Source organism: Henckelia pumila, chromosome 4 (genome assembly GCF_033568475.1).
Source record: "Henckelia pumila isolate YLH828 chromosome 4, ASM3356847v2, whole genome shotgun sequence".
NCBI classification, from domain to species: domain Eukaryota; kingdom Viridiplantae; phylum Streptophyta; class Magnoliopsida; order Lamiales; family Gesneriaceae; genus Henckelia; species Henckelia pumila.
The window spans coordinates 225,950,863-225,962,576 of NC_133123.1; the positions used below are offsets into that span (position 1 = coordinate 225,950,863).

At 31.8% G+C, this 11,714-nt stretch overlaps 1 protein-coding gene across 1 annotated transcript; it reads left to right on the top strand.

The window, feature by feature from the left end:
* The first annotated feature begins 354 nt into the window (after positions 1 to 354).
* Positions 355 to 10,030, top strand: LOC140862832 (luminal-binding protein 5-like). Its single transcript, XM_073265874.1, has 8 exons — positions 355 to 1,042; positions 7,094 to 7,361; positions 7,450 to 7,661; positions 7,726 to 7,971; positions 8,463 to 8,942; positions 9,030 to 9,184; positions 9,292 to 9,374; positions 9,512 to 10,030. Exons 1-8 carry the CDS (start codon positions 355 to 357, stop codon positions 9,852 to 9,854), a joined length of 2,475 nt encoding a protein of 824 aa, XP_073121975.1. The 3' UTR covers positions 9,855 to 10,030.
* Positions 10,031 to 11,714: the final 1,684 nt, after the last annotated feature.

Here is an 11,714-nt window from a genome sequence, read left to right on the forward strand (position 1 = left end):
AATTTTTAGGAAGTTATTTATTTTCTGAACTTGTTGAGAAAAGTAGTTTTTCATAAACAATAACTAGTTGGTTTTTGTGTAAACTGATTGGTTTTTCTAGTGATTATTTTGTCATGAGGCATCGCGCAAGTATTTAATACTTGTGCATAAATATCTTTGTGCTATTTATTTTTATTTAACTTATTCAGTTGCGTAGTATGTCTTGAAGTGTTGAAAACACTGAGAGATAACACTTGCTCTGAAATTTATTTTTGGTATTTATGTGATTTCAGACTGTCAAAATCCTTACAAGTGATATCAAAGCCATTCACTTGACGATACTAAGTGTGATTCTGGTTTTTGTGTTTTGACAGGATGGATTTATCACTTGTTGAATTGACGCAGGATGTCGATGATTCTGATCTAGGGGACGAATCCATCATCTTGCTTACCAAAAAATTTGGTGATTATCTCAGAAGGATGAGGGATACCAAGAAACCAGAACAAAAATCAAAAGTCCCAGCCCCTCAAACTCCTAACATGCCCTTGAGAATTTGTGTACCGGATCAAAATAAGTCACCAGCTAAAGAACTCAAAAGAAGAATAGCTGAAGTTGAGATAGATGATCTATTGGAATTTTCCACACCTCAAGAAAATCCAAGTGTTGCCCTAAGTGTTGTCACACCCAGCCCAACACTTAGCACAACACTGCCTCTGACTGTGACAGAACTTGATGGTGCTCAACATGCTGATTATACAAAAGACACTGATGGTGTACTGAACAATGATGGAAATGAAATTCCAAGTAAAATCCAGAGGAACCATCCATCATCACAAATCATTGGAGATTTGCATGGGAACGTACAAACCCGGAGAAAAGAGAAGGTTGACTATCGAAAGATGGGTGGGTTAGTATGCATGAATTTCGTGTACTCACAGGTAAGTCACTCATGTTTTATCTCTAATATTGAGCCAAAGAAAACACCTTTGGATTCAAATGAAAATCTGTGTAAGGACAGTGTTGTAGACTGTGTTGACAACACTGGAAAATGCAAGATTATTGGTAGTATATGAAAGAGTGGGTGCCCGGTTAGCCAACTTGTGGCTAAGGGCTTTTGTGACTCTATGTATAAACAATCTTTGTTTAATATAATTTATACTTTTACATTGGAATTTACTTTATCTTTTATCATATTATTATGTTGTGACGTACTATACGATGTTTAGATAAAGACCTTGAACATACTAGAGTGCATGTAAGATGTGATAGTAGAATTGAATGACTATCATGAAACACATCTTATAATCACTGTATATTCTAAACAGTTCCTAGTCAATTGAGCCGTCCGCTAATAAGTATAAGGATCGCTCGAGATTGAGACTAGTATTTGCGATGCCTAGTACCACGTTTCATTGGTATAGAACATAGAGATGTTCGAAGCATGCAATTTTCACATTGACTGGTACATACGATGCACATTATGATTTTGACGCTATATTTTCATATGAGATAATTGCATACAAACCCCTGTGAAATCCCAAGATTACTAAAAACCCCTTATGAAAAACGAATTATCTATTAACTCCTTGTGTTTTCAAATCTTGAGCACATGCATCCCCATGTTTCCAAATTTGAGCATTCATCCCCTTATCCGTATGTGTTCAGTGTTTTCATGGGTGTTTATGTTCAAAATTTTAAAACAAATGGACTTCAGTTACAGAGGATTTTCAGCGACATCAAAATGTTATAATTAAATGTATTAATATAAATATATAAGACAATGATAATCATTGATCGAAAAGAACATCATTTTTAGTTATTATTAGAAATATAATATATCTCAAAATTATTGTGTATAAATTATTGATCATTTATTATTAACTAATTAGGAGAAATAATTGAGCAAAAAAAAAGTTCTTGTGATTGCAGTGTTTTTGCATTTATAAACATCGTATTTACATTTATAAAAAATTTGTGTCAAACATTCAAAACATCATATTGAATTTGTAAAGCTAACTCTATATACTATTGTAATATAAGTGCAATCAATTAATAAATTATTTTGATATTGTTTCTTTATTATTATTGAAATTATTAACTCTATTTCTCACTATCACAATAAAAATAACTAATATTTTTTTAGCAATATTTACACTTATAAAAAATTTGTGTCAAACATATATATGAAAAAATAAAATATTTGACAATATAAAAAATTTGTGGCCAAATATTGTTTGTGAAATTTTATATTATATATTATACATTGCCTATCAATAAAATAATTAATTTTGAGATGATAATTGATTATAAATGAAAAATTAAATGCACTTTCATTACTCATGATGCAATAAATTTTTCCTTAAAGTTTGACTAAAATTGTAATCCCTTTTTTGCCGAAGTTTTTTTACATCATTTTTCCATAATTGTCCATACATGTTTTTTGATCCAAAGACAATTTGAGGGCAAAGTTATAAATTTATAATGAAAAAACTTTGTCCATCATTCATACTGGGAAAATTGCAAATTTAGTCTTGTATGTTTGTCAATTTGCGATTTTGGTCCTCTATGTTTTCACATTTCAGTTTTAGTCCTGCATGTTCTGATTTTTTTGCAATTTTGGTCCAAAGAAAGATTGTCCATACATACTTTTATAATAGAAGAAATATTGTCCATACATGTATTTTGATCCAAAGACAATTTGAGGGCAAAGTTATAAATTTACAATGAAAAAAATTTGTCCATCATTCATACTTTTATAATAGAAGAAAGATTGTACATACATGTTTTTTGATCCAAAGACAATTTGAGGGCAAATTTATAAATTTACAATGAAAAAACATTGTCCATCATTCATACTTTTATAATACAAGAAAGATTGTCCATACATGTTTTTTGATCCAAAGATATACTTTTATAATAGAAGAAAGATTGTCCATACATGTGATTTGACCCAAAGACAATTTGAGGAAAAGTTATAAATTTACAATGAAAGTCCATCATTCATATTTTTATAATAGAAAGAAGATTGTCCATACATGTTTTTTGATCTAAAGACAATTTGAAGGCAAAGTTATAAATTTACAATGAAAAAACTTTGTCCATCATTGATACTTTTATAATAGAAGAAAGATTGTCCATACATGTTTTTTTATCCAAAGACATACTTTTATAATAGAAGAAAGATTGTCCATACATGTTTTTTGATCCAAAGACAATTTGAGGAAAAGTTATAAATTTACAATGAAAATCCATCATTCATATTTTTATAATAGAAGAAATATTGTCCATACATGTTTTTTGTTCCAAAGACAATTTGAGGGAAAAGTTATAAATTTATAATGAAAAAAATTTGTCCATCATTCATACTGGGAAAATTGAAAATTTAGTCCTGTATGTTTGTCACTTTGCGATTTTGGTCATCTTTGTTTTCACATTTCAGTTTTAGTCCTGCATGTTCTGATTTTTTTGCAATTTCGGTCCAAATAAAGATTGTCCATACATGTATTTTGATCCAAAGACAATTTGAGGGCAAAGTTATAAATTTACAATGAAAAAAATTTGTCCATCATTCATACTTTTATAATAGAAGAAAGATTGTACATACATGTTTTTTGATCCAAAAACAATTTGAGGACAAAGTTATAAATTTACAATGAAAAAACTTTGTTCATCATTCATACTTTTATAATAGAAGAAATATTGTCCATACATGTTTTTTGATCCAAAGACATACTTTTATAATAGAAGAAAGAATGTCCATACATGTTTTTTGATCCAAAGATAATTTGAGGAAAAGTTATAAATTTACAATGAAAGTTCATCATTCATATTTTTATAATAGAAGAAAGATTGTCCATACATGTTTTTTGATCCAAAGACAATTTGAGGGCAAAGTTATAAATTTACAATGAAAAAACTTTGTCCATCATTGATACTTTTATAATAGAAAAAAGATTGTCTATACATGTTTTTTGATCCAAAGACATACTTTTATAATAGAAGAAAGATTGTTCATTCATGTTTTTTGATCCAAAGACAATTTGAGGAAAAGTTATAAATTTACAATAAAAGTCCATCATTCATATTTTTATAATAGAAGAAAGATTGTCCATACATGTTTTTTGATCCAAAGACAATTTGAGGGCAAAGTTATAAATTTACAATGAAAAAACTTTGTCCATCATTCATACTGGAAAAATTGCAAATTTAGTCCTGTATGTTTGTCACTTTGCGATTTTGGTCCTCTATGTTTTCATATTTCAGTTTTAGTCCTGCATGTTCTGATTTTTTTGCAATTTCGGTCCAAAGAAAGATTGTCCATACATACTTTTATAATGGAAGAAAGATTGTCCATACATGTATTTTGATCCAAAGATAATTTGATAGCAAAGTTATAAATTTACAATGAAAAAAATTTGTCCATCATTCATACTTTTATAATAGAAGAAAGATTGTACATACATGTTTTTTGATCCAAAGACAATTTGAGGGCAAAGTTATAAATTTACAAGGAAAAAACTTTGTCCATCATTCATACTTTTATAATAGAAGAAAAATTGTCCATACATGTTTTTTGATTCAAAGACATACTTTTATAATAAAAGAAAGATTGTCCATACATGTTTTTTGATCCAAAGACAATTTGAGGGCAAAGTTATAAATTTACAATAAAAATACTTTGTCCATCATTGATACTTTTATAATAAAAGAAAGATTGTCCATACATGTTTTTTGATCCAAAGACATACTTTTATAATAGAAGAAAGATTGTCCATACATGTTTTTTGATCCAAAGACAGTTTGAGGAAAAGTTATAAATTTACAAGGAAAGTCTATCATTCATATTTTTATAATAGAAGAAAGATTGTCCATAAATATTTTTTGATCCAAAGACAATTTGAGGACAAAGTTATAAATTTACAATGAAAAAACTTTGTTCATCATTCATACTGGAAAAAATTTCAAAATTAGTCCTGTATGTTTGTCATTTTGCGATTTTGGTCCTCTATTTTTTCACATTTCAGTTTTAGTCCTGCATGTTCTGATTTTTTTGCAATTTCGGTCCAAAGAAAGATTGTGCATACATACTTTTATAATAGAAGAAAGATTGTCCATACATGTATTTTGATCCAAAGAAAATTTGAGGGCAGAGTTATAAATTTACAATAAAATTTTTTTTCCATCATTCATACTTTTATAATAGAAGAAAGATTGTACATACATGTTTTTTGATCCAAAGACAATTTGAGGGCAAAGTTATAAATTTACAATGAAAAAACTTTGTCTATCATTCATACTTTTATATATAATAATAGAAGAAAGATTATCCATACATGTTTTTTGATCCAAAGACATACTTTTATAATAGAAGAAAGATTGTCCATACATGTTTTTTGATCCAAAGACAATTTGAGGAAAAGTTATAGATTTACAATGAAAGTCCATCATTCATATTTTTATAATAGAAAAAAGATTGTACATACATATTTTTTGATCCAAAGACAATTTGAGGGCAAAGTTATAAATTTACAATAAAAAAACTTTGTCCATCATTGATACTTTTATAATAGATGAAAGATTGTCCATACATGTTTTTTGATCCAAAGACATACTTTTATAATAGAAGGAAGATTGTCCATACATGTTTTTTGATCTAAAGACAATTTGAGGAAAAGTTATAAATTTACAATGAAAGTCCATCATTCGTATTTTTATAATAGAAGAAAGATTGTCCATACATGTTTTTTGATCCAAAGACAATTTGAGGGCAAAGTTATAAATTTACAATGAAAAAACTTTGTTCATCATTCATATTAGGAAAATTGCAAATTTAGTCCTGTATGTTTGTCACTTTGCGATTTTGGTCCTCTATGTTTTCACATTTCAGTTTTAGTCCTGCATTTTCTGATTTTTTTGTAATTTCGGTCTAAAGAAAGATTGTCCATACATACTTTTATAATTGAAAAAAGATTGTCCATACATGTATTTTGATCCAAAGACAATTTGAGGGAAAAGTTATAAATTTACAATGAAAAAATTTTGTTCATCATTCATACTTTTATAATAGAAGAAAGATTGTACATACATGTTTTTTGATCCAAAGACAATTTGAGGGCAAAGTTATAAATTTACAATGAAAAAACTTTGTCCATCATTGATACTTTTATAATAGAAGAAAGATTGTCCATACATGTTTTTTGATCCAAAGACATACTTTTATAATAGAAGAAAGATTGTTCATACATGTTTTTTGATCCAAAGACAATTTGAGAAAAAGTTATAAATTTACAATGAAAGTCCATCATTCATATTTTTATAATAGAAGAAGATTGTTCATACATGTTTTTTGATCCAAAGACAATTTGAGGGCAAAGTTATAAATTTACAATGAAAAAACTTTGTCCATCATTGATACTTTTATAATAGAAGAAAGATTGTCCATACATGTTTTTTGATCCAAAGACATACTTTTATAATAGAAGAAAGATTGTCCATACATGTTTTTTGATCCAAAGATAATTTGAAGGCAAATTTGTAAATTTACAATAAAAAAACTTTGTCTATCATTCATGTAATAAAACAGAAGAAATAGGTAGAAAGAAAATATATGGTGGGCCCAATTTTTATCAGAAATTAGAAACGTATAGGACAGAATTCCCATTGGAAGTTGACACTATAGTTTTGTTCTTGAGTTTCCGTATGATGTGAACCCTCAAGACTATTGGTCCACGTCATCACCCATGACGGGCTTAATTATCTAGCCCATGCACCAGAGCTATACATATAAATCTCCGCTCCAATATTATTGTTTACATTTGCAGATTCGGAACTCGACCAAATTAATAAACGTAACACAGAGATTGATTGATTGATTGATATTGGTGGTCTAGAGTTTCAAAGCTTATGGCGGCCGCATCATCTTTCTTTGTTTTCGCGATGGTTTTGCTCGGTGAGAGTTTGTTTCGATCTGTTTTCATAGTTGGATTTTAATTGGCTAATGAACCGCCCTAATTATATTGTATCTTTTTTTTTTTTATTTTTTATTGTTTTCTCATGATTGATGGAGTTGATCATGTGTTAATAATACATGGGTTGAATATTAATTCCTTGCAGGAAGTTTATTTGCATTTTCCATTGGTGAAGAGGATGAAACAGTGATGATTGGGATAGACCTTGGTACCACTTATTCATCTGTTGGTGTTTATAAAAATGGACATGTTGAAATCATAGGAAACGACCAAGGTAACCTTTTCACCCCTTCATGGGTTGGATTCACTACTGATGGTGAGAGGTTGATTGGAGAGGCTGCCTGCAAGAATCAGTCAGCTGTTAACCCCGACAGAATGATCTTTGATGTCAAACGACTACTTATTGGAAGAAAGTAATTAATTATTTCTAGCTCGTTAATTTTTGTATTATTTAGTGTTACAGATTAACACATGCATACACATATTCAACGTACGTAACAGGTTTGAAGATGAGCAAGTTCAAAGGGACATGAAACTTTCCCCATACAAAATTGTCAACAAGGATGGGAAACCTTATATTGAAATTGAAGTCGGTGATGAGGCTAAGGTCTTCAGTCCTGAGGAGATTACTGCCATGATTTTGACAAAGATGAAGGAGACAGCCGAGGCTTACCTCGGAAACAAAATTAACAATGCCATTGTCACTGTTCCTGGTAAAGTTTAAGCCTGACAGTTAGCAAATAATATATATAATCTCTACCTTCTTCATGCATGCAGCTTCCTTCAATGATGCCCAGAAGCAGGCCACTAAAGATGCTGGCATAATTGCTGGCTTCAATTATGTGAGGCTCGTCAATGAGCCGATTGCGGCAGCATTTGCATATGGTTTCCACCAAGGCGGTAACGACATTATTAACATTCTTGTTTTTGACCTCGGTGGTGGAACATTTGATGTCAATATCTTAACCATTGATGATGGTGTGTTTGAGGTTCTCGCCACCAATGGAGACACACATCTGGGAGGTAGGCTAGCTAGGCTTCTTTTTATTTATCATTATTATTATTTATAATAATCATTCCGACATAGTACTTTTACCCTCCATTCTAGCTACTTGAAATTAAATTGAAACATCTGCGATATAACTGACTATATTGCGTAAATGATGTTATGTGAAACTTGTATGTATCGTGTTGGTTGAATCCGGCTGCCTAGTACTATTTCACCATCTAGGTATTTTTTTTAGAAGAAATTCAGTAATAGGATTTATGCATTCATGAATATTTTGAATTTTGACAGGATTTTGAATACCATTTTATAGATAGTACTCTTGGTACTTAATATCATCGATCATCTTTGATTGCCCTTAATTCCTTCCAAGAGAGGATGTTGACCACATAATATATAATAGAATTCTTCATTCAGTTAATTAATTATGTATTTTTGGATTTCGATTACCATTTTAGCTGGTCTTAATTGTACTCTAATTTGTTTAATATAATGTTTGTTTTCCCAGGTGAGGATTTTGATCAGAGGATAATAGAATACTTCATTAAGTTAATCAAGAAGAAGCATGGAAAAGACATGAGCAAGGATAATAGAGCTCTAGGCAAATTGAGGAGAGAATGTGAGCGCGCAAAGAGAGCTTTGAGCAGCCAGCACCAGGTCCGAGTGGAGATCGAGTCTCTCTTTGATGGCTTAGATTTCTCTGAACCTCTCACAAGAGATCTTTTCGAAGAATTGAACAATGATTTGTTCAGTAAGATCATGGAAGCTGTAAAGAAAGCCATGGAAGATGCTGGATTGGAGAAGCGCCAAATTGATGAAATCGTTCTTGTTGGTGGGAGCACCAGGATTCCAAAAATTCAACAGCTTCTCAAGGATTATTTTGATGGAAAGGAACCTAAAAAGGGTGTAAACCCCGATGAAGCTGTCGTCTTTGGTGCTGCTATTCATGGAGGAATCTTGAGTGGAAAGGGTAGCGATAAAACCTTAAGTATGATATATATGGTTCTGATCCTTTTTTTGCAACTTTTTGAAGCTGAAGTAATTTGTCTAACTAGTAAGCCATGCTCCACACCAGGTCTTACTTACTTTGATCAGGCTTCACTCAGCCTTGGCATCGAAACTGTCGGTGGGGTGATGACCAAGTTGATCCCAAGAAACACTGTCATACCAACAAAAAAATCTCAAGTTTTCACCACCTACCATGATCAACAGACTAAAGTCACAATTCAGGTACCTGTGATATATATCATGAGAGTCGAAAATATATAACTAGGAAAGATAATGAAGAAGAAAGATGTATGTATGTATGTAACCTCATTTCCCTGAATACATGGCAGGTCTTTGAGGGTGAAAGAAGTCTAACAAAAGACTGTAGGTTGCGTGGGAAATTCGATCTCACAGGAATAACTCCGGCCCCAAGGTTTGTCATACTGTCTAGACTTGGCCTCATCCATATACATGATAACAAGATTTTTTTTTTCTTCTTTTTAATAATTGTCAACAGGTATTTTACGTATACTTATATATTAAACATTGTATGTTTTCCTGTTTGAACAGAGGGACTCCTCAAATTGAAGTTACATTCGAGGTGGATCCCAATTACATATTAAACGTCAAGGCGGAAGACAAGGCCTCCGGTAAGTCTGAGAAGATCGCCATGATCACATATGACAAAGGTCGTCCTAGTCGGGAGGAAATCGAAAGGATGGTCAGGGAGGCCGAGGAATTCGCTGAGAAAATCGAGACAGAGACAAAGAATGCTCTCGAGTGGATGGACGACAACCAGTCGGCCGAGAAGGAGGATTACAAGGAGGTCGAAGCTGCAGCCGCAGTTTATCAAAGGTCTGGTGGTGGTCCTAAGTCAGAGGATGAAGATGGTGATTCCCATGACGAACTGTAAAAGATTTTTTTAGTAGATTTTATGTTTATTTTGGAGTTCCACAAAATGTTTTTGTTTTACTTATGTAGACGGAGCAACACTTGGGGTATCAAGTATATTTGTTGGTGTGTGTTGCTCATAATTTACAGATGGAGTAACTAAAATGATGTGAGATTCTAAAACAGGGTTGGGTTGTATTGGTGATGTTAGGTAGTCGTATATAGGAAAAAACCACATGAAATTAATTTAATGCATTAAATTATTTTATGTTGGGTTCAATTGCATTTATGTTTCTCGTGCATAAAGTAAATTAAAAATACAATTGACATCTCGGTAAGATGCCATTATTCAAGAGATTCAACAATGAAGCTCCTTGTATCATTACGGAAGAGATGAGCAATAGTGGGCAACAAAAGCTGGATTCTTGCCTTGTTGGCAAGGTTTATTTCATGCTAACTATAAGAGTACTATCTCTATATAGATATAAGAATGATTATTCATCAATACATGACAATAAAAAAAATTTTGGACTCCACATGTATTGATGAATATCATCCGTTAGATGGATGTTAAGGTAGTACAATTACAAGTAGCATCTACTTAGCCCAGGAATCAATGGAGATTCATGGGCTTTGCATCCTTTTTATTTATGATATGATATATTTCAATGTCGAATGGTCGGTGTGCACGATAACTTTACTCCCAATTAAATACGATCTGAATTTGTCCACTACAAATACTACTGCAAAGAGTTATTTTTCTATTGTGGCATAATTCATCTGAGCGGCAGAAAGGGTGATACTGGCATAGTAGATCACATGCAAGACTTTATCCTTTGTCTTTTGTCCAAGTACCGATCCCAACAAAGTGTAGCTAGCATCGCACATTAATTTAAAGGGCAGAATCCAATGAGGTGCTATGATGATAGACGCTGATCAATTTCTGCTTAAGAACCTTGAATGCCTGCAAACACTCAGCAGAAAAATTAAAGACACATCTTTGATTAACAAATTTGTTAAGGACTTAGCAATAGATGAGAAATATTTTATAAATCTCCTATAAAAACCAGCATGCCCTAAAAAACTTCTTATCCCCTTCAAGTTCGTTGGAGGTGGAACTTTTTCAGTAACTTCTATCTTAACCCGATCCACCTTCGCACCTTTTTCACACACTCGATGGCCTAAAACAATCCTCTCTCTCACCATGAAGTGACATTTTTCCAATTTAAGACTAAATTAGACTATTCACATATTTTCAAAACCTTAGACAGATTACTTAGACAATCATCAAAATAAGAACATATGACAAAAAAATCCTCCATAAATACCTCTATAAATTTTTTCACCATGTCATGAAAAATCGAGAGCATGCATCTCTGAAAAGTTTTTGGTGCATTACATACACCAAATGACATTCGTTTATATGCAAAAATACCGTATGCACATGTAAATGTGCTTTTATGTTGGTCCTCTGGTGCAATGGAAATTTGCATATAACCCGAATAGTCATCTAAAAAACAATAGAAATCATGTCCGGCCAATCTTTCCACCATTTGATCAATGAAGGGGAGGGAAAAAATTGTCTTTACGAGTGACATCATTAAGTTTCCTATAATAAATACAAACACGCCACCCGATAATAATACGAGTAGGAATAGGTTCATTATTTTCATTTTCAACTACAATTATTCCACCCTTTTTCAGTATCACCTGCACTGGACTAACCCACTCACTATAAAAAATAGGGAATATTATACATGCAACACACAATTTAATCACCTCTTTCTTGACCACCTCTGCATTGCAGGATTAAGACGTCGTTGTGGCTATATTGACGTCTTATGATCGGCTTTTATGAGTATTTTGTTCATGAACATAGACG

Coding starts and splice junctions, on each gene's coding strand:
- LOC140862832 (XM_073265874.1), top strand. CDS start 355: ATGGATTTATCACTTGTTGAATTGACGCAGGATGTCGATGATTCTGAT. Junction 8,943..9,029: donor GGGTAGCGATAAAACCTTAA/GTATGATATATA, acceptor GCTCCACACCAG/GTCTTACTTACTTTGATCAG. Junction 9,375..9,511: donor GGAATAACTCCGGCCCCAAG/GTTTGTCATACT, acceptor CTGTTTGAACAG/AGGGACTCCTCAAATTGAAG.